The sequence below is a fragment of the Megascapheus bottae genome, chromosome 8 (assembly GCF_031878675.1).
Source record: "Megascapheus bottae isolate mThoBot1 chromosome 8, mThoBot2.hap1, whole genome shotgun sequence".
Lineage (NCBI taxonomy): Eukaryota > Metazoa > Chordata > Mammalia > Rodentia > Geomyidae > Megascapheus > Megascapheus bottae.
The window spans coordinates 23,520,475-23,544,414 of record NC_143516.1 but is presented as its reverse complement, the minus strand read 5'-3'; the positions used below and the strand labels follow the sequence as shown (position 1 = coordinate 23,544,414).

Below are 23,940 nucleotides of genomic sequence, written 5' to 3'. Positions count from 1 at the left end.
CAAAATATACCCCCAAAAAAACAAAAAACAAAAACACCTGTTTCAAATTAGTTTTTGTGTTATTCTTCATTTATCTTTTTTGGGGATATAATATATCCAAGGTTCACCTTGTACTTTCCATATCCCAGTCTTTTATCAAAAAAATTTGCAGAAAACATTTTTCAGGGCTTGAATAATTGAAATCTTTCTCTACATGAAAAATACTGAGTAGTAAGCCTCTATTCATAAAACTGTTGGGTAGACAACAGATGACAGGTGTCTGACATTTCTGCTATTTCTCTTGGTATTTTTTATAGGAGAGAAAAAACCTCTCTCCAACTCTCTAGTTTTAATACCTGGATGTTAACAGGAGAAAATATTTCTTTCTTTCTTTCCTTCTTTTTCTTTCTTTTTTTTGGGGGGGGGAGGGTGGGTCATGGGGCTCGAATTTGGCCTGGGATCTGTCTCTGAACTCTTCAGCTCAAGGCTACCACCCTACCTTCAAGTCAAGCCCCACTTCCTGTTTTCTAGAGGTTAACTGGAGATGAGTCTCATGTTCTTTTTGTCCTTGGGCTGGCTTTGAACCTTGATCATCAGATTTCAGCCTCCAGAGTAGCTAGGATTACAGGTGTGAGCCACAGCGTTGGGCTAGGAGAAAATATTTCTTATGAATGCAATAGAAAATTCACTGTAACATGAGAAGGGGTATCGATGTGTGAGAAGTAATCTACCTATTACCTGGTGAATGTAACTGTAACCCCTCTATACATTACCCCGACAATAAAAAATAAAATAACTGCCTCTGGGCAGTTAGAGCTGAAGCTTATGTACTTACTGTTTTAACGAAGAGTGATAAAGTATGGTAAGGTGGTGCTGTATACTGTTTTCCATATGAATGTGGAATATTTCCTGGTAGCATATATTACTTTATTTATCTTCCTTCTTTGCTATTGGATGGTCTACTTCTGAAAAAATACTACCTTTTACCCTCAAAACTATACCAGCTGATGAAAGTGTTAAAAAAGGAGGTAAGGAAATCCTTTGTAACTCTATCAGCTAACGCAGCTACAGGTGGTAGGGAGAACACACTACAAAGAAGCTCAGTCACTTCTGGCTATGTACAAATCTTTTCCCATCCCAATTCAAAGAGTCTCTAAGATAAATTCAAGTGTTCACAAAAGGGAGCTAGATTAACTTGTTGAGGACACAAGTGTTTTTCTTCTTTGCATTAGAAACAAAAATTAGAAATGCAGAAGCAGAAAGGCTTTATTTTTAATTAAGCACATTGCCTTCTATACAAATTCACTCTCTGACACAATTTCCATATAATTTTATATATAATCTCCATATAATTTCTAGATATGGGACCATGTCCCCCAAATTCAAGCTTGGCTTCCCCCCCCCCATAAAGCCAAGTAAATAAAACATCTCAATATACAGATGTTCAAGGTCGCGTTCTTGCACATTTTGCTCTTCCCAAATGTTTTGTAATCAGAACTGTTTCCAAATCGCTTTGCAAAAAAACTAAACACATAGGCTCTCGGGAAGACAGCAAGCCAAGGAATGCTTTCAGCCAGTCCCAAGCTCGCCCCTCGAGGCGTGGGACTGGAAAGGCCACACCGCAGGAAATAACTGAGGGCGGCCAGAGGTCACTGGCGACCACGGGGCTCCAGAAAGGGCGGGGAGGGGAAGACCGGACTGGCGGGCCGGGATCCAGAGAAGCCCCAATCCGGGTACCAGCCGCGACAGGGCTCGGCCCCTTCCGGCTCTTTCCGGCGCCAGCCCGGGCATGTCTCGCTTCCAAGCGCTACTGCGCCTTGGGGGGCTCCGGCTCCGAGGGCCCCGCGCCGCCCCAGGCCCGGCTGCCGCTCAGCCCCGCCCCTGGCCCCGCCTCTGGTCAGGACTCCGCCTCTTCCTGGTTCCCAGGCCCGGCCCGCTGCGCCAGGCCGCGATCGACGGCCCAGGCGTACAGACCACTGGCGCCGCGACTATGGAGCGCCCCGAAACGGGTGAGAGCGCGCCGTCAAGCGGGGCGGGAGGCGGCGAGCGCCGCGGGGAGGGCGGGGACCGGCTCCGCGCTCCGCCTCGGGGAGGCCGGCCTCGGGGAGAGCTGGGGCCGCCCGCGTCCCGCCCTCCCTGCAGGAGTCCCGGGCCGTCTGCGCCCCGGGCGCGCTTCTCCGGGCGCCCTGGCTGGTCTCACGAGTGGCGGGGGCCTTGCCCAGCGCCCACCTGCTCTGTGGTTTCCGTCTTTGCGATCTCCTGGGCTCAAAGTTCGGTCAATGCAACCCTTTGCCTCACAGGAGGACGTGGTAAACCACACCCAGAAAGGCTGGTGCACACCCAAACCCTCCTCCCTGCCTGGGCTGGGAAATGACCGCTTTAAAACTGGCGCCAGGCACCAGCGGCCCAGGTGAACGGAGACTTGAACTTGGTGGGCCACCTGGAGTTAGGGGCTGGCTGGAGCGTCGGGGGAAAGAAACAGACAGCCAATTAAAGATGAGGTGGTCCGTAGGATTCTTCTGTTTAACATAGATGAAGTCTAAGGCCACTAACAAGTGTTATAGATAAGAGTTAGCTACTGTAAATAGGTTTACAACTGTCATGTGAATGGAGTGAGTCAGGCCTTGCTGCCTTTAAATTAGTCATATTAGCAACGTTTAGAATGTAGAGGATTTCTGCTTTTCATTCATTGCCATGTAGTATTTTTTTCAGTAATTTGATTTAGTTTTGGTCCCCCCCCTTTTTCACATATATTTTTTATTGTAATTAAAAGAAGGGTTACATTATATTCACCAGATAGAAGGTGCATTACTTCACATACATTGGTACCCTTTCTCATGTCTTGGTCCTCATTTCCCTCCCCCCACCCCTGCCCATCATCTTGTTTTTCCCCCTTCCCTATTCAATTTCAAATAACCAAATATGCACATATACAATATATCAGATAACAAGGTGAAATACTGTAACAATATGAGAAAACCAAGGGACAGCAAAAGAGATGAGAGATAACATAGTCCCCCCCCCTTTTTTGTTGGTTATGGGGCCTGAACTCTGGGCCTGAACCACTGTCCCTCAGCTCTTGAGCTCAAGGCTACTTCCCTACCCTTGAGCTAAGCCCCACTTCCCTTTTTCTAGAGGTTAATTGGAGGTAAGAGTCTCAGGTACTGGGGGGAGGGAAATGGGTACCAAGACATGTGAAAGGGTATCAATGTATGTGAATTAATGCACCTTCTATCTGGCAAATATCATGTAACCCTTTTACTCATTACAATAAAAAAAATAAAAAAAAAAAGAGTCTCAGGTACTTTTGTGCCTGGGCTGGCTTTGAACCTTGATCCTCAGATCTCAGCCTCCTGAGTAGGTAGGATTACAGGCATGAGCTACTACACATGGCAGTTTTTTCCCTTTTTGATAATGATGAAAGGGCAGTAGGCAGGTCAAGTGACTTGTGGATTGTCACACAACTCTGAGTGTATCCAGTCTTGAGATGTTATTAGTTTTAGAATCTAAGGCAGGATGAGGAAGAATGGCCTTTATTCCTGAAGGGACATATCTAGTATTTAATTCTAAAGTGACTAGAAGGAAGTCTTGCTTTATGAAACTGTATTTTATTGTCTACATAGGGCACTTATTTGGTATAACTATGGAATAAAATTGTCAAATCCATTTTTTTCTCTATTGGCTTGTGATGGAGTCATTTGTTAAAGTGGACCTGTATTCCAATATTAATATATAAGCAGTGGTTTTTTGGTGTATGCTTTGTTAATAAAAGTAACATTGCTTCAGTTCAGAAATGTTGAGTTGGGGCCAGGAGTTTGGCCTAGAGGTAGAGTGCTTGCCTAGCATGCACGAAGACCTTGGGTTCAATCCCTCGACCACATACATAGAAAAAAAAAGCCAGAAGTGGTGCTAAGGCTCAATTCGTAGAGCTCTAGTCTGGAGAAAGTCCAAGGACAGTGCTCAGACTCTGAGCTCAAGCCCAGGACTAGCAAAAAAAAAAAAAGTTGAGTAACATATAAGAAGCACATTTAGTTCAGCTGTGGCATCATTGAGAAATGATTTATATCCTTAATCATTTCTTTGCATAATGCAAATCCTAGCTGCATATGCAGTTTTCATTCTGTTTTAAAATTTTATTTTGTGCTTATTTGTTTTGTGGTGTTATAGATGGATCCTAGAGCTTTGTGCATGCTAGGTGAGCTCTCTACCTGTAAAGCATAATCCCAGCACCTATATCCAGTTATCTACCAGTGAGAAAACTTTTACAACCTTTTCATGGCTTCTGTTGCCACATTGCTATTTAATTCTTTTTGCCTTCAAAATATTTTTTTGGATGCCAGAAGTCAGTTCCTGCAGTCCACATTATTACTAAGAATCTGTACATAGTTGTTTACTCTGCATTGGGCTTATGGCTCAACAAAACTCCTGTAAGTGGCAAATATCTGAAGGGAAATACATCTAATACACCTAAGCTCCTGAGCACTGCAGCCTAGCAACACTGTGTGTGAGATGACTGGGAGCTGTGGCTTGCTGCTGCTCATCAGCATGGGGGGAAAAACAAAACCAAAAAATCCCAGACTCACTTTTTTTTCATATATTTTTTATTGTAATTAATAGGAGGGTTACATGATATTTGCCAGATAGATGGTGCATTAATTCCCATACATTGATACCCTTTCACATGTCTTGGTCCCCATTTCCCCCCCACACCTCTTATCTTGTTTTCCCCCATTCCCTATCCAATTTCAAATAACCAAATACAAATATATCCGATATATCAGGTAACAAAGTGAGATACTGTAACTATATGAGGTAACCAAGGGACAGCAAAAGAGATGAGAGATAACATAGTACATTAAGGACAACAGTCATTCATTATATGGCTTATGTTTCTATATCCTAGAGATCCTTTCATTTAGCGACCTACTATATGGCCTTTTGTATCAAGGTTTTGCTCTATTGCAAATCTCTGCTAGGAGAGCCCAAGGTTTCTACTGATTAGGACAAATGAGAGAAACCATTGAGCCTAAGTTCCTTTGAGTCTGGCTTACTTCACTTAATATGATCTTTTCTAAGTCTTTCCATTTCCTAACAAATGGGGCAATGTCATTCTTTCTGACAGCAGCATAGAATTCCATTGTGTACAAATACCACAACTTGTTGATCCACTCATCAACTGAGGGACATCTAGGTTGGTTTCATATCTTTGCTATGGTAAATAGTGCTGCAATGAACATTGTTGTGCTGGTGGATTTAGTATGTCCTTGTTTCTGGACGGTTGGGTAAATGCCAAGTAGTGGAATTGCTGGGTCATAGGGGAGCTCTATGTTTAGTCTTTTGAGGAACTGCCATACTGCTTTCCATAGTGGTTGAACGAGTTTGCACTCCCACCAACAGTGTAGTGGTGATCCCTTCTGGCCACATCCCCTCCAGCATCTGTTGTTATTAGTTTTCTTAATCCCCAGACTCACTTTTTTGCTTGTTTGTTGTGAGACAGGATCTCATGATGTAGCCCAAGCTGGCCTTGAACTGTCTCCCTTCTCAGCTGATATCATCATTGTCCTCCTCTTCCCTTCCTCCTCCCTCTCCCCTTCCTTCTCCTCCTCTTCCTCCTCCTCCTCCTCTTCCTCCTTCTCCTCTTTTCTCTTCTTTCTCTTCTTCCATTGAGCCCAGGGTCTGGACACTGACCCTGAGCTCTTTTTACTCAAGGCTAGTACTCTATAACTTTGAGCCACAGCATCAATTCTGGTTTTCTGGTAGTTAATTGGAGACAAGATTCTCATGGATTTACTTGCCCCAGCAGGTTTGAATCTTGATCCTCAAATCTCGGGCTCCTGAGTAGCTAGGATTACAGGATGACCCTTTAGCACCTGTCTTCTTTCTGAGTGTTGGGATTGATTACAGGCATGCACCATCGTGCCTGATTGCATGAACTGAAGTGTTCTGCTCCTAATTTCTTAAGGGTAAATGTTGTGGTCAGGGTCTTATGATCCTTTATGTGCAACTTGTTTGTGCCCAAAGGTTCAAGACAGGTATTAATCTCTTTAAACTTTTATAATATAAGTATAAAATCAGAAGCATTACACTGGGCTCATGCTCATAATCATAGCTACTCAGGAGACAGTGATGCGAGGATAGAGATTCAAAGCCAGCCCAAACACCACAGTCTGTGAGGTGCTTTTCTACTAGAAAATCAGAAGTGGCGCTGTGACTCAAGGGGTAGGGTGGTAGCCTTGTGCTGAAGAGCTCAGGGACTGTGCCCAGGCCCAGAATTCAAGCCCAACAACTGACCAAAAAAAGAAAAAAACAGAAACATTAAATTGGCTCTCGTATTTTTCTGTCCATGATTTCATAAGTAAGTCAATATTATTTAAAACCTACGTGCTAAGCACTTATACTGTATAATAAAAAGTTTGAACTGTATAATAGCATTTTTTTTTTTGCCAGTCCTGGGCTTGAACTCAGGGCCTGAACACTGTCATTGGGCTTTCCTCAAGGGTAACATTCTACCACTTGAGCCATAGGACCACTTCCAGCTTTTTCTATGTATGTGGTGCCAAGGAATCGGACCTGGGTTTTCATGCATCCTAGGCAAGCACTCTACCAAGAGGCCAAACTCCAGGCCCCAATAGCATTATTAAGAATGAACTATTATTATTTTGACATTGAACTTGACAAAAATACTTTGTTGTCCATTTTTTTTATCCATGGTTGTGTTTATATAGGTGAACAATATTTGAAATAACTCATATTACAATAAAATTTACATTTTAGTGTACATGTTAAATAAGATTTGTCATGGTAGTTATTATATATTATAAGCCATATTCTTTATGGAATGTACTTTGCACACATATTTAAAAAATGCTACTACAGAATGAAATAATTGCTATCTTTAATATCTTGATTGGTAAATTAGTTTTTTTGTATGGAGTGAAAAATTGTATTTGCCTCCTAGGATTCTGTTCAATTTTAGAGTAAATGTTTTTGTCAGCAAACACAGAGTACTGGTATTTGTACTGGGGATAGCCTTCTCTGCTAAACTTGGAGCAACGTGTACGTGTGTGTGTGTGTGTGTGTGTGTGTGTGTGTGTGTGTGTGTGTATGTGCATGTGTGCAGGTGCATGTGCTTGCTAGTGCCAGTGTGGGGTTTGAACTCAGGGCTTAGGTACTTCCTTGAGTTTGCTCCAGGATAGTGCTGTGCCACTTCAACACAGTTCCATTTCTGGTGGTTAACTGGAGATATTTGGGATTTTCCTGCAGGCTAGCTTTGAACTGTAAGAGAGATTATAGGATCTCAGCATCCCAAGCAGCTAGGATTACAGGCATGAGCTACTGGTGGCTGGACCTCCCTTTAATCAGTTTAACAAACTTTTCTTTTTGGACCAGTCCTGCAGCTTGGACTGAGGTCCTGAGCACTGTCCTTGTGCATTCATCAAGGCTAGCGCTCTACCACTTGAGCCACGGCACCACGTCTAGCTTTTTCTGTTTATGTGGTACCAAGGAATCAAACCAGGTCTTCGTGCATGCTAGGCAAGCACTCTACCACTAGGCCCTTAAACAAACTTCTTATCTTCCTATATGACCTATATGAGAACACAAGTACCAAATGGAAAACTTAGTTATGACATCACTGTGTGACCGTGGGAGAGTTGTTGTAGAAAATAAATGACCATGTGCTTCTCACAACTGAATTTACAAAAAAGCATGGGTTTTGCCAGATGCCAGTGGCTCACACTTGTTAGCCTAGCTACTCAGGAAGCCAAGATCTGAGAAGCATGGTTTGAAGCCAACACAGGCAGGAAAGTCCATGAGATTCTATCTCCAGTAAACTACTGAGAGAGGGGCGGGGGGGAAGAAAAGAAAAGAGAAGGAAGAAAATCTAGAAGTGGAGCTGTAGCCCAGAGGGTAGAGTGGTAGTCTTGAGCCACAGAAGTTAAAGACCAGTAACCATGCCCTAAGGTTAAGCACCAGGTCCAGCACACACACCCACACACTCGCACTCGTGCATTGTGTGTGTGTGTGTGTGTGTGTGTGTGTGTGTGTGTGTGTGTGGTTGTTGAGGCAGCCTTTTCATGTAGACTAGGCTGGCATGAACCTGAGATGCTCCTGCTGAGCCTCCACAGTGCATGGATTACAGGCATGAGCCACGCACGCAGCTCCAGAAGTACACATTAAAGCCATGCCACTTTAGCTGAATTTACAATGTTTAGTATTGGAAAGAAACCTTTTAGAAATCTTCATGGAAAAAAAAGGTTAGAATCTATATAAATAAGAACACATAAAGCTGGGTGCTAGTGGGTCACATCTGTAATCCTAGCTACTCAGATAGCTGAGATCTAAGGATCCTAGTTCAAAGGCATCTCAGGCAGAAGCGTCCCTGAGGGATTCTTATCTCATATTAACCACTAAAAGCTGGAAGTGGTGCTATGACTCAAGTAGTAGAACACTAGTCTTGATCAAAAAGAGGCTCAAGGACAGCACTCAGACCCCTGAGTTCAAGCCCCACAAACAAAACAAAACAATAAAAGAACACATAAGTGATACTACTGAAAATAATCATGAAGACTGAGCATGCCTTGTCAATTTGTTTTCAAATACTATATGACAATAATTATAGTTTTAGAAGTAAGAAAATGTAGACACAAAAATATTTAGGAAGCCGGACACAGTGGCTCACACCTTTAATCCTAGTTACTCAGGAGGCTGAGATCTAAGGATTTCGGTTCAAAGCCAGCCCGGGCACAAAAGAACACAAAAGAATGTGAGACTTTTATCTCCAACTAACCACCAGAAAACCATAAGTGGTGCTGTGGCTCAAGGGGTAGGGCGGTAGCCTTGAGGGACAGTGCCCAGGCCCAGGGTACAAGTCCCATGACCAGCCAAAAAACCACATGTATTTAGGGATACTGATTATGATATTGATTACTAAAGATTGTTGTCTTCATCATATTTTGAAAAAAGATCAAAATCTTAGAGGCTCATTGTTTAGCCTGCAATGTGCTTATTCAAAACAGTGTTTATATGGAAAACATAATATTAGTATTCATAGTATGTCTCTTACTAGATATTAATGTATATTGAATTCTGTTAGCTTGAGTTGTTTTGGCTTTGCATTTTAAAAATGTCAAGTTAAATAATGCATTTTTCTTTTTGTTAAAAGGAGGATTAAATTCCAATAACTATGAAAATGTGGCAATCAAAGAGGAAATCTCAGAGGAACTTGAAGCCAATGCCATGGATTCTCTGGTAAACATGCCACTTGCTACGATAGATATTAGAGACGACTGTGGAAGTAAGTATTTTGTAGATAATCATATACTCAGAAGCAATGACTACTATATTTAATTGTACTTTAAGTACTTGGGATTCTGTGTGTGTGTGTGTGTGTGTTTGTTTTAAATTTTAGGTTTTAATAGTTACTTGTGTCTTAGTTTTGTGTGTTATAAGAATTTTCACAGGCTATAAAGACACGTCTTATGAAATTTTGGGAAAGGAACTATATATATATTATTGTTGGGATAATGTATAGAGGGGTTACAGTTATATTTGTCAGGTATCACACATTGATACCCCTTCTCATGTTTTTGCCCCCATTTCCCTCCCTGCACCCCTCCCAATCATCTTGTTTTCCCCCCTTCCCTTTCCTATTTCAAATAAACCAACGTATATATAATATACTTGGCAACAAAGTCAGATACTGTAATAATATGAGATTAACCATAAGGGCAAAAAAACAGAAGAGAAATAACATAGTACATTAAGAACAACAATCCTACAAGATAAAGCTCTTGTATCCTTAAGCTGCGGATAAGGAACTATATTAACTGTATAAAGAGGTTTCCTTACATTTCCATGCATTTACATACACAAATATACAGATACACATATATGTATATATGTATTATAATTAAGTCTAGACTCTACATATGAGCAAAAATAAACAACATTTGTCATCCTGAATCCAATCTATTTTGCTTAACAGGGTAGTCTCCAGTTCTATTCCTTTTCTTGTAAACAATATAACTTCATTCGTTCTGGTTGAGTGGTAATACATTGTGTGTGTATGTGTATATATATATATATGTATATATATATAGTATATTATATTTTTTGTTTTTCAAAATGTATTGTTACAGGCTCATGCCTGTAATTCTAGTTACTCAGGAGGCTAAAATCTGAGGCCAGTCTGAGTGAGAAAGTCCACGAGACTCTTATCTCCAATTAAAATACCAGAAGAGTTGGAAGAGGAGCTGTCACTCAAGTGGTAGAGCACTGGCCTTAAGTAGAAAAAGTTCAGAAACGGGGGCCAGGAGTTTGGCCTAGTGGTAGAGTGCTTGCCTATCATGCACAAAGATCCGGGTTCAATTCCTTGGTACCACATACAAAGAAAAAAGCCAGAAGTGGTGCTGTGGCTGTGGCTTAGGTGGTAGAGCTCTAGCCTTGAGAAAGCCCAAGGACAGTGCTCAGGCCCTGAGCTCAAGGCCCAGGACTGGCAAAAAAAACAACAACCCCCCCCCCCCCAAAAAAAAAAAAACCTTCAGAAACAGTGTCCAGGTCCTGAGTTCAAGCCCTTGGCACAAAACCAAAAGTATATTATTGTCCATGTATTTATTTGTTGATTGAAACCACTTTGTACAACTATTTCAGAATAATAACAATAAAGAAAATAAATAAAACCTTTGAGAAATGGCACAGAGACAAGAGAACCTATGCCACTGGAGACATGATCCAGTAATAAGTCTACTTTAGTGAAGTTGAATGTGGACTAGTGGGTCACAGTGGGTCTCTTCTTTTTATTCTTTTTATTTATTTATTTTTTACCTGTTGTAGGGCTTGAACTCAGGGCCTATGTACTATCCTGAGCTTTTTCTGTCAAAGCTTGTACTCTACTCCTTTAATCCATAGCATCACTTCCAGTTTTCTGCTAGTTAATTGGAGATGAGAGTCTCAGGGACTTTCCTGCCTGGGCAGGCTTCAAACTCCACATATCTTGGACTCCAGAGAAGCTAGGATTACAGGCTTGAGCCATTGACATTCTGTGTCTCTTTAAGGCCACCTCATGTGACTCATTTGGTTTGCAACCCTGAGCTACTTAGGAAATGTTTGGAGTTGCCATTACCCTGCCTCAGCCAGACAAAGAAGTGTGCATGGGAGTCTATCGTCTGCACATAGGAATAGCTTAGTTGGCCCCACCATGTGAATCCAGGAAGAGCTTTAGGTTATTGAGTCTAGTCACTTAAAAGTTAAAAGTCATAGTTTTAACTGTTGAGCTCTATTTAAATCAAGATCCAAGAAAAATTATTTGAGAGTTGTTTTTAAGCTACATGCCTTTCTTAAATTAAATATTTATGAAAATTTGGCCCTTAGGTACAGTATTTTATAATACTGAATCTTTTTAGCACCTTCTCAATACTTGATATTTTCTTACGTCATACCTACAGAAACTCATTGAGGATAGTAAAATTATTTTGTATATGTGTGTGTCTGGGCCTGGGTGCTGTTCCTGAGCTCTTCAGCACAAGGCTACTACCCTACCCCTTGAGCCACAGCACCACTTCTAGTTTTCTAGTGGTTAATTGGAGTTAAGAGTATTATGGACTATAGTGCCTGAGCTGGCTTTGAACCATGATTGCCAGATCTCAGCCTCCTGAGATAGCTAAGATTACAGCTGTGAGCCACTGTGCCCAGCAGTAAAATTAATTTTTAAGGAAAATTTTAAAAAAGTACCTTGATAAGGATTATGCAGAGAACAAGGTGAATAATCCTATGAAATATAGAAGACAAATTCTAGGATTATACAGAGAACAAGGTGAATAATCATTTGAAATAAATATAGAAGTAATATTCTAAGTCAGACAATTAAGGAGATTTAGAAACGATTACTTCTAAGATTTTTACTAAATAACAAGAATATCAAAACAATGCCAAATTCATTCCCAGCCTTTTAATTAAGGCAAGTGTGAAAAATAGTCAACCATAATAGCAGATGGAAGTTTTAGTTAAATTAATTTTGCTTATAACTCACTCCTTTGTAGTTTTTCAGGAAGTAAATAGAACTTGAGGAAAAATTTGATAATTTGCAAAAAAAATGACATGTGGAACTTCAGTTAAAAAACAAATTACACAGAGAGTTACAGCTTTTGACAACAAGACCAGATTCATTAGAGCACATTAAAATGACTTAAAGTCATTATGGAAATTACTAAATGTGGTAATCATGTTTATGTGTTTATAAACAGTACTTTCAATGATGGATTTTTAGTTAGCCAATGTAGTTATTAAAATATTCCAGTGTGAAACCCCAAGCCCTCAGCCAGTTTTATACATTGTGTTTCTATGTCACTGATTTTTAATATTTTTTCAGTAGAAATGACTGTTTTTTTTTTTTTGGCCTGTTCTGGGGCTTTAACTTAGGGTCTGGGAACTGTCCTTGAGATTTTTTAAGACTAGAGTTCTACCACTTGAGCCACACCACCACTTCTGGCCTTTTCTGTGTATGTGGTACCAAGGAATTGTGCATGCTAGGCAAGCACTCTACCACTAGACCAAATTCCTGCCAGATATGACTATTTTTCTCTTTATTTAAATAGATTTTCATGTGAAAGTAAGTAAAAAGAGTACCAGTGATTCATCTTTTAGAACCTAGTGTATGATTTCAAAGTTAGGAATAAAATAAAGTTCAGCAAACAAAAGAAGAAATACATCGTACTTGGGCAGATGAGAGAGAAAACTTGGGTTTGGTGTATACCAGACTGATCAGGAATCAACAGAACTCATTAAGTGTAAAAGAGCATGTTCTAAGTGGAGACAAAACTGCACCATGACAGCACATGTTCTTAGGGTTCTTCTTTTTCTTCTTCTTTTTTTTTTTTTGCTAGTCATGGGGCTTGAACTCAGGGCCTGAAAGCTGTCCTTGGACTTTTCTCAAGGCTAGAGCTCTACCACTTGAGCCATGGCACCACTTCCAGCTTTTTTTTTCTGTGTATGTGGTACTGAGGAATCGAACCCAGGCCTTAGTGTATGCTAGGCAAGCACTCTACCGTTAGGCCAAACTCCTGGCCCCAGTATTAGGGTTCTTCATTTATCAGGTCTTATCAGATAGGTTTACACTTTGTGCTGTCTTTAGTGTCTAACAAAAGAAAATTTTACCTCATCCATCTGGATCCCAAATTCAGAGGAAAGTTGAATAGCCATAAATAAGATTATGGAAAACCGGGTTCACTGGTAGAGATTTGAAACCAACCCAAACAGAATAGTTTGTGAATCTCCAGTTCTCATTCCAGTAAAATGTGTGTTTCAAGTGGTAGAGCACCAGCCATGAGCAGAAAAAGCCCAATGAGAGTTCTTGAATTCAAGCCTTGATACCATAAAAATAGAAGTTTAGACAAACTCTCTATAACTTTATTTTAAGAATATATATTCTGAATTAGGGTTTTACACTTTTTAATTCTCAGGATACTAGGCTTGTTAAGAATGGTGATATAGCTATTATTTTGAGAGAATAAATACAATTTTCTCTCTGGATATGTGCGAACTATACTTATAAAGTTTTGAAATGAACAAAAATCAGTTACTATACAGAGGAAGACATTTGAGTGTAAAAGAGATAAGATATAAATAGCAACTGAAAATGCTAAAAGTGTTAGTGGTCTTGCCAGGTGCTGGTGTCTCACACCTGTAATTTTAGCCACTCAGGAATCTGGAAGCAGATCTGTGGCTCAAAGTGGTAGAGCACTAGCCTTGAGTACAAAAGCTCAGGGATAGTGCCCGAGCTGTGAGTTCAAGCCCCTGTGACTTTCTTCACCCCCAAAAGAGGTAAGTCTGTCTATTTAGTGTCAGAATATGAATTAAACACAACAAAATGATTGTTTCTTATGTTTTCAGTAAGGAATGAGTTTTACAGTGTCACCCAGTACGTATATGTGTACCAAAAAACCCTCCCAAAAATTTCAGTAAGCAGTATTCATACTTTTAGTGACCAATGAACATGTCTTAGTGTAATAGCTTGTGTTTTGAGTGTCTCCCAAAGGCATGAATGTCTTGAAGGTTTAGCCCTTGATTTGTGGTGTTATCAGGAAATGGTGGAACCTTTGAAAATGGAAGGAGATTGGACCATTGGAGTGCCTGTGTTAGAACATGTGGCTTATGGGAGAGATTGGTTTGTTGGGTGTACCCTAAGGTGCAGAGATAAATACAGTATAATCTATGGACCCAGTCTGGTCAACCACAAATAAGTTTTGCAAATATGTTTATGGGAACAAAGCTAGAGCACTTCGCTTTTCACTCAGGCTATTGTTGCTGTTTTTGGTCAGTCATGTGGCTTGAACTCTGGGCCTAGCTGCTGTTCCTGAGCTCTTCAGCTCAAGGCTAGTGCTCTACTATGTTGAGCCACAGCGTCACTTCCAGATTTCTGGTGTTTAATTGGAGATAAGAGTCTCATGGATGGGCCGGGAGTTTGGCCTAGTGGTTAAAGTGCTTGCCTAGCATGCACGAAGACCCGGGTTCAATTCCTCGGTACCACATACATAGAAAAAAGCCGGAAGTGGTGCTGAGGCTCAAGTGGTAGAGCTCTAGCCTTGAGAGAGTCCAAGGACAGTGCTCAGGCCCTGAGCTCAAGCCCAGGACTGGCAAAAAAAAAAAAAAAAGAGTCTCATGGACTCTCCTGCTAAGGCTGACTTTGAACCACAATCCTCAGATCTCAGCCTCCTGAGTAGCTAGGATTACAGGCAAGAGCCACTGGCGTCTGGTTTTCACTTAGATTTTTGTCACAGTTAGTAGTAACAAAGACTATATTGTGTGCAAAGCCTAAAATAATTTCTGTTAGATCGTTTATAGATGTATATGCTTACTCCTGTCTGCTTTGAAAATGACAGTTATAAACAATTGTACTTGTATATTTCTACTTATCTCTTATTTCCTTCTTTTTCTGTGTTATCTTTTATTAAATGTATTCAATCTAGTATTCTTTGACTTTTCTCCTAGTCACTGATGCACCTCTAACAAACACAAAAAGGAGTAAAGAAAATGAACAGATCAAGAATGATCAAGTAAAGAAGAGGAAAAGAAAGCAAAAAGATTATCAACCCAACTATTTCCTGTCCATTCCAATTACCAGCAAAGAGGTACTTTAAAAAAAAATAATCTTGCCGGGCAGGGTGTCTCATACCTGTAATCCTAGCTACTCAGGAGACTGAGATCTGAGGATCAAGGTTCAAAACCAGCCTGGGCACAAAAGGATCTAAGACTCTTATTGTCCTATCTCCAATTAACCTCTAGAAAACGGGAAGTGGGGCTTGGCTCTAGGGTAGGGTAGTAGCCTTGAGCTGAAGAGGTCAGGGACAGCGCCCAGGCTGAGTTCAAGCCCCATGATCCACACACAAACACACAAAAAGAAAAAAGAAAAAAGAAAAATCTTCTAGGACTTTTTACTATGGTATTTTTATTCTAAATTATATTTTATTCTTAATTATATTACATGAATCTAAGAGACTTTTTAGGAAGAAAAAGAAGAAGGGGATGGGAAAAAGGAATATACAAGGTGAATAATTTTCAAGTATATTGCAAATACATATGAAAAGAGCCTAATGAACCTCTGTGAAAGCTGTTGATCAGTATAAATAAGGGAGGTTCTCAAAAAACAGAAATAGGTTCATTTGGGAACTTGGTACTAGCAGTAGAGAGGTTGGGCTAGCCAGGAGAATGAAAGAGGATGAATATAGTAGAAATAGAATGCGATTCTAAAATAGAACAGTGAAACCTGCAGGAATTGTTTTGGAAAGAAGGAAGGGAGAGTGATGGGGGAGAGTGAGATTGGAATATATTGTAAATGTGAGGAGATATATAACAAAGTAACTCCCACTCCCTGTATAACTAACATAAGCTAATAAAAAATAAAGTATAATAAATTCTTTTTTACCAGTTGTAGGGCTTGAACTCAGGGCTTGAGCATTGTCCTTGGACTTTCTCAAGGTACCACTTGAGCCTCAGCACCACTTGTTGTTTATTCTATGTATGTAGTACTGAGGAATTGAACCCGGGCCTTCGTGCATGCTAGGCAAGCACTCTACCACTAGGCCAAGCTCCCAGCTCCAGTATAATAAATTCTTATCAGCCCACTGATTCTTACTTTCTAATAGTCTGTGGTGCCATTTTGGTAGGGCCATGAAGAGAAAGCTTTAGCAAAATAATAGAAATATATTTAACTAATAACTATGAAAAAAAGTCTTAAAATTAAAAAAAATTATTCTCAAATACTTGTTTGTTAAACACGTCATTTGAAATATGATGTAAAAATTAAGGTTAATAAATTATTTAATAAAAATTTATTTATTTTATTTTATTTATTTATTTATTTATTTATTTATTTATTTATTTTTGCCAGTCCTGGGCTTGAGCTCAGGGACTGAGCACTGTCCTTGGACTTTCTCAAGGCTAGAGCTCTACCACTTGAGCCTCAGCACCACTTCCGGCTTTTTTTTTCTATGTATGTGGTACCAAGGAATCGAACCCGGGTCTTCATGCATGCTAGGCAAGCACTTTAACCACTAGGCCAAACTCCTGGCCCCTTAATAAAAAAAATAAACAACAAAAAAAAAGTTCAAAAAAATTTAAAAAATTATAACTGGCACTTTTCTACCTGAGCCATGTTTGTACTTCTAAAAGTTTATTTGACAGCACTGGGGCATATGTGCTTGCTATATTGGCATACGACCAGTCCTTCAGTCTTCGTACATACTAGGCAAGCACTCTACCACTAGGCCAAACCTCCAGCCTGAGAGAGGACTTTAACTGAAACTCCTTAAGCAGCCGGACAGGGATGAAAATGGCTAGGAAGAATCCCCAAAGAAATCCCCAAAGAAATCTGAATGTGTTTTTTGTGAATTCTAATTCCTTTGACCAGTTATGTTTACAGGTTGCTTTTTAAAATTTACCTGGCGTAGCTTTAAGATCCCTTCTTTATTTCTTCTGCCGTGTTGTGGTTGAACTCAACATCTCACCTTTACTAGGCCCTTCAAATGACTTGTTTTTTATTTTTTTTTATTGTAATTAATAGAAGACTTACATTAAATTTGCCAGATAGAAGGTGCATTACTTAACAATCATTGCTGCCCCTTTCTTTTTTTTTTTAATCCAAATTGGGACATGCCATTGACCTGCTTATTTCCTTCAAGATTTCCTCATTGATGTCAGGGCAAAGACAAATCCTCATCATGCTTGTGGCCTTCTCTACTTCACTCTTGCCCTTTCTGCTTGTGCCCTTCTCACCATCCTTGGTCTTCACAGTCTGTCTCTGCCTCAGGGAAAGCTTTCCTTGGCTGAGAGTTTTCTGCCTGATTGGTTGTGTTAAGGATATATTGGTTGGGACCTCTTTATTGGAATGGCCCTGACCAGGGTACTTTCTCTCCCACATTCCTTCAGCTTAAAGGCTTTCGTATTGTCATTTTTCATCCTTGTAGTTTGACACTTGTATTCTTCACAGCACTAGTTGGCACCTAGGGTACACCTACAGGTGAAATGTCATGTCAGGTGTGTTTCTGCTATATGAAGTTATAACCGGAACTATTTTTTTTTTGTAGTGCTGGGGAGTGAATCTAGGACCTTATATAGGATAAGCAAGTACCACTGAGCTTCATTATAGCTTAAGAACCCTAAACAATAATAAATACAATAGTACAAGTACTGCTTTAAAAATAGAAGTTCAGTGAAACTCTTTTATATAACAGAAAGCTTACTTACAAGCTGGGCACAGTGGCTCAGGCCTGTAACCCTAGCTACTCAGGAGACTGAGATTTGAGGATCGAGGTTCAAAGCTAGCCTGGGCACAAAAGGACCTAAGACTCTTATCTCCAATTAACCTCTAGGAAACATGGGAAGTGGGGCTTTGGCTCAAGGGTGGGATGGTAGCCTTGAGCTGAAGGGGCTGAAGCGCCCAAGCCAAGTTCAAGCCCCATTACCCCCCCCACACACGCAAAAAAGCAAAAAAAAAAAAAAAAAAAAAAAAAAAGAAAGAAAGAAAAGAAAAGAAAGCTCACCTAAAAATATGGGGAGGAGATACAAGAATCCAATGAGATTGTGATTTGGATGTACTCTTTTTATTCCATGTGCATAGTTTCCATTTATTTTAAAGTACCTAATGTTAATTTTCTTTTCAAGTTATTTGTGAGTCTTTGTAGGGAGGCTTGAGAAAAGAAGTCCCATTTATAGCATTATTTCAATGGAAGACTATAGTCCAAGTTCCAATTAAGTTGCTGCAAACAAGCCTTTGGAAGCTCACACATTCACAATGAGTTGCTCTAGTTTTGGCCTCTTGTTGGCATCTAGTTTTAAAGAAAAAAGCAATCAGAATTACATAGGCCTTTGATGTGAAACAGATTTTAAGTTTTTGAATTTTTTACTGATAGAAAGAACTTCCTCATCCGTGGAAAATCATATTTTTAAGAAGTGGAATTAGAAAATGAGTGCTAATGGCAGCATAAAAATATTGGAGTTGCAAGTATATAAAAACACATGTTTCTTCATTAATTTGCAATTAGACATTGGTTTAAAAATAAAAGAACTAAAAATTTGGAGCTATAATAAATTTTGGGCTATCATATATTTTACATGCTTTTGAAATGGCTAGGACTGTGTAATTTATTAATATAGCTGCTACCCATATGTGATTTTATGTGCTTTTATGAAAGGCGATTGTTAGTCAGCTTTCTGTCACTTAACAAAGTATTTGATAATAATTAACTTATTGTGGCTCACAGATCTGGAGACTCCAAATCTTTGATTGGCCTTCTTCACTTTTGGGTCTGTGATGAGTTAGCATGTAGATTTATGTAGCACAGCAGCACTAGTCACTGTATGTCCTAGAAGCAAAAGAAGGGAAAGCACAGAGTCAGGATCCTTCAGTCTCCCTCACAATTGATATCTATTAGGCTGAGTACCAGTTCTCTTGTTTTCTTTGGTGGTATTGGGGCTTGGACACAGAATTTCATAACTGCTAGGCATGTGCTTTGCCACTTGAGGCATGATCCTAGTCCTTTTTGCTTTACAAATTTTTTTTTAATTTAAATTTTATTTTTTATTGCCGAGGTAATGTATAGAGGGGTTACAGTTACATTCGCTAAGTAGTAGGTGCATTACTTCTCACACATTGATACCCCTTCTCAGGTTTTTGTCCCCATTTGCCTCCCCCAACCCCCTCCCTTGCTTTTCAAGTTTTTGAGATAGACTCACATTTTTGTCTGAGCTGCCTGGATTATAACTGCCCTCCTTAATAAGAATATGAAGATCTCTCAAGCTTTTTGGCCTAGGATTCTCTCAAACCCTGATCTTCTCAATCCCTACCTCCTGAGTAATCAACAATAGTAGTACTCTTCTGGGAACCACACCTTTATCACATGGGCCTTGGGGGTATTCAAGATCCAAGCTATAGCTTGTAATGATATAAGGCAGAGCAGCATTGAAAAAATAAGGAATAATTTGAAAGGGCTGAAATTAGGATTGTATTTATTTTTGTGTGCAGTTTGTTAGTGTGACCATGGCAATGTTGAGTTTGAGTTTGGTTTTGTTCTTGTTTTTGTGTTCACTTTTACTCCAGTTATTTGCTCTGTTATTTTTTTTGTTTTTTTGTTTTTTTGTGGGGTTTTTTTTTTGGCCAGTCCTGGGCTTGGGCTCAGGGCCTGAGCACTGTCCTTGGATTTTCTCAAGGCTTAGCACTCTACCACTTAAGCACCACTTCCAGCTTTTTTTTTTTATTTTTTTAATGTATGTGATGCCGAAGAATTGAACCCCCGGGTCTTCGTGCATGCTAGGCAAGCACTCTACCACTAGGCCAAACTCTCGGCCCTGTTATTGGTTTTTTAAGCACACGTTTTTGTTTTTTTTTTTTCTTTCAGTGGTAGTGGGCTCTTGAACTCAAGATATTGTTTATGTTAGCCATGTGCCCTGCCACTGAGACATTCCCTCTACCCAAGTTTTTCCAAGTTCATTTCATAGTTTAGATTATTCATCTTTGAAAAAATAAGTTATGTAACATGTATACATTTTCTGTTTCCTGGTGCTAGAGATTGAAACCAGAGCAAATATACTCTGACTGGCCTATATTCCTGCCTCCCAGGTGCCTATTGATGTGGTAATTCTAGTAACTGTTAATGAGGCAATGAATTTAGGAATAATGTATGTTAGCAGCTTGAAAAAATTCCAAAACCAATGTAAAAAAGATGGGGTCAAAGGCATTTTTTCTATCATGTACTATAATGTAACTGATTTCTTGTTGCTAAAGCACCCAAACTTTATGGTGTTTTCTTTGAACCTATACATGTTTTGAGTCAAATAGAAAGCTTAGAAATATAAAAATGGATTTTCTAATTGCATTATTTTTAGGCATGTGGAATATGGTCCAGTAATGTTCAGCAGATGAGTAACTGCTTTTACTCTGCTAACTCAACAGTGAGTCATGAAGGAAACATTCAAGATTTCAATAAAGTACTTATTCTTAAAAATTTCAAAGTCATTTAAAATTTGACCTTATAGTGTTAGATTCTAAAAATATACTTTGTGCAGTACTTCAGTGGCTAGGCATTATGGTGATAGATAAGTTTTAATAGTTGAGTTGAATTTAAATGATTGTAAAAGTTAGTTTCTTTTGGCCTTCAATGACATTGGTACTTTAAAATGACAAAATTAATACTGAAGTCTTTTTCTTCTATTCTACTTTAAAAGACTATAATTAGGAATAAAAGGTATTTAACAATCTTATGTTGATATCAAGGAATATATAACTGAATCTGAAGAATTAAAGCATAGTTAGAAATATATTACTTGACTAGATTAATTTTAAATTTTTCCTGGGTTTAAAGTTAACACTGAATTGTAAGTATTACTCATACCAGTAATAGAGTTCAAAGTATTTTATAGCTTTTAATTTGCAATTTTACAAGCTCTTCTATAATTCAAGGATACTAATGGTCTGAAGTAATTTTGCTATGTAAAACATTACATTAAAATTTTGAATATATAAATTAATGAACTTGTGAACATTTTCCAAATTTATATACAAATTATTATTATTTTTTTTGCCAGTCCTGGGCTTGAGCACTGTCCTCGGACTTTCCCAAGGCTAGAGCTCTACCAGTTGAGCCTCAGCATCACTTCTGGCTTTTTTCTATGTATGTGGTACTGAGGAATCAAACCCGGGTCTTAGTTCATGCTAGGCAAGTAATCTATCACTAGGCCAAATTCCCAGCCCCAATACAAATTATTTTTGAGCTTAGATAAAAATGCACCTGTTAGGCCCAAGTAGCTCTTTGACCTTCCTCCTAATATTGTGACAAATAGATGTCCAAATATTGACAGATATTCTCTGGGAAGCAAATTGCCTGATAGAAAGATCTCATTTAAATTTTGGCAGCTCTGTAAATTAAGTTTTCTTCAATTAGTAGAGAGCTTTCTAATGCATTTTTCTGCTATTGTTGTGATAGCAGCCATTCTGCAAGGAATAGCTTCAGTCCATCTGGAATTTGGCATCTGCCACAAGAACATATTGATACCCCATTGAGCATGGCAATGGAATGATATCCATCTGTACATGTTCAAATGGTTCAGCAGGTGGTGGAAATATATCACTTAAAATCTTACCCATCTTTCTAGGATTATGAGTTTGACAAGGCAGACTCTGGCTACAAACCACTTTTGGTGCTTTAGAGCAATATGCCACCAATACTTTTCCATAATACCATATTGGACCATGTTTTTCTTCAGAAAACAGTTGTAGAATGGAGTAGTGGCAATTTTAAGGACAGGAAGAACCATGCAGCCATCTGGGCCCTTACTGAGCTCTTGTTTATATTAAATTTATAATATTTTAGAGATTTTTTTTTTTTTGCCAGTCCTGGGCTTGAGCTCAGGGCCTGAGCACTGTCCTTGGACTTTCTCAAGGCTAGAGCTCTACCGCTTGAGCCTCAGCACCACTTCTGGCTTTTTTCTATGTATGTGGTACCAAGGAATCGAACCCGGGTCTTCATGCATGCTAGGCAAGCACTTTAACCACTAGGCCAAACTCCCGGCCCTATTTTAGAGATTTTTGTTGTACCAATTTAGGTAAACCAATTTAGATTTAATTATACAAATTATGACAAATAATTTCATGTAGGTGAACTTTATAGAGTTTATTCAAATTCTATATTTTGAGAATTTCAGAGGTAGCTGATAGTCTGAAAGTGTTTCTTTAAAAAAAATTTTTTTTTTTGATTGTGCTCATTTGTTTTTGTTTTTCCCCCTAATCTCTGGGCCTGGGCCCTGTCCCTCAACTCTTCAGCTCAAGGCTAGTGCTCTACCACTTGAACCACAGTACCATTTCCTGTTTTCTGGTGGTTAATTGGATAGAAGAGTCTCATGGACTTTCCTGCCTGGGCTGGCTTTGAACTGTGATCTTCCGATCTCAGTCTTGTGTGTAGCTAGGATTACAGGAGTGAGCCACCAGCACCCAGCGACTTCAGCTTCATTGATTTTTGTTTTAGGATAGGGCATGAAGCACACATGGTGTCTTTGTCCTCTACCAACACTGGTCATACCTCCTCACTGATTTTGATCCTAGTTTCCATGGGGAAATCAATGAGGCATGACCAGTGGGACAATTAAGGGTATTTCTGGGGATAGCTGAGTAGAATCCCTTGAAGTTCTGTCTGGATTGATTTTTATCTCAACATTGTTTCCCTTGGGAGTTCCTCTATTGGGAAACAATTGGTAACAAAGGAAGTAAATTCACTGGACCATTACTGTGAGTGTGGATGTCCTTTCCAATCATGTGACTGTTTACAGTTGTGACAGACATCACAAGGTACAGAGTTTCTTTGTACAGGGTTCCTTTGCTTCTGAGATAGCCTGTACCTAGAGAAACTCTGTTGTAGCTTTAAGGATATGAACCTTTGAATTCTTAACTCAATTTAAGCAAAGTTACAGCTGCTTTTTTTTTGTTGTTGTTGAAAACTTTTAGGACCTGATTGATTTTGTTTGCTTGGATATTTTTCAGTCCTGGTTCCTATTGAAAAAACTGTTAGTCTCTTTCAGAGTATAAGAAATAGAGAAAGGCTGAGGTTTTTTTTTTTTCTTTTTTTTGGTCGGTCATGAGACTTGAACCCTGGGCTTGACCTTGGGGAGTAAGAACTCAGTCCTTCAAGAGGTGTAAAGACCATTGAAACAGACAGACTCTTTGTAGTAGATGAAGAGAGAGGAGACTTAACTCTGACCTCAGTAAACATGAGGGAGACTTATAGACAAGGAGCAAGCTTGGATTAGTGGCCTAAGAGGAAACACAAATGATAAAAACTTGTGGCTAAACTAAGGACACAAGTATTGCTTGAGACAGGTTAGGGTAGTCACATATTAAGGGTAGGGGATTTTCTTTAACTTGACTTCACACAATTCTTATTCAAGGTGTTCTAGAAGGACAGAGAAACAGGACAAGAATTGGGCCTAACTAGGCAGAATACTTGGAGGAGCTGGGTTATGTTTTGGCTAAAGGAGAAAGTCTTTATCTATGGGAAGTCAGACTCTACAATTGCATCTTATGACTTTCCCAGCCACATTCCACAGATAATGGGAACATTGTTCAGGATAAAACAGCTATTCTACTTTTAGAATAGCTTGCTATACTCACGATTCAGTTATTTTTTTTTATCTCTTCTTCTTTTTTTTTTTTTTAAATCTGCTTTTATTTCCTGACTTCTTTTCCTTTCCTCAATAATTCTGCTGTTTCAGGGCTTTAGGTGCTTCCTCCTTGGGACTAAGTTGGCTATTTTATGTTCAGACTATTTTCTAGTGCACTCAGATATAAAGGTTCACTGCATTGCCTGTAACTGGAAATGGAGGAGGTAGAGTATGTCATTCTTTTGGTTTCAGAGGAGCAAGTACTGAGAAGAAAGCAAATGTGTGTATCCAGACGTGTGAGGCTTTACCTATAGACTATAA

General features: G+C 39.4%; 1 protein-coding gene across 3 annotated transcripts in view; it reads left to right on the top strand.

Annotated features, from left to right (window-relative positions):
- Positions 1 to 1,721: 1,721 nt before the first annotated feature.
- Akap7 (A-kinase anchoring protein 7) overlaps positions 1,722 to 23,940 on the top strand; it is a 124,155-nt gene continuing 101,936 nt past the window's right edge. For all 3 annotated transcript variants that reach the window (XM_090338119.1, XM_090338120.1, XM_090338118.1), the window contains exons 1-3: positions 1,722 to 1,988; positions 9,143 to 9,274; positions 14,965 to 15,104. In XM_090338119.1, the coding sequence (XP_090194245.1) occupies positions 1,769 to 1,988; positions 9,143 to 9,274; positions 14,965 to 15,104 (492 nt within the window). In that variant the 5' untranslated portion in view covers positions 1,722 to 1,768. The remainder of the gene's footprint in view (positions 1,989 to 9,142; positions 9,275 to 14,964; positions 15,105 to 23,940) is intronic.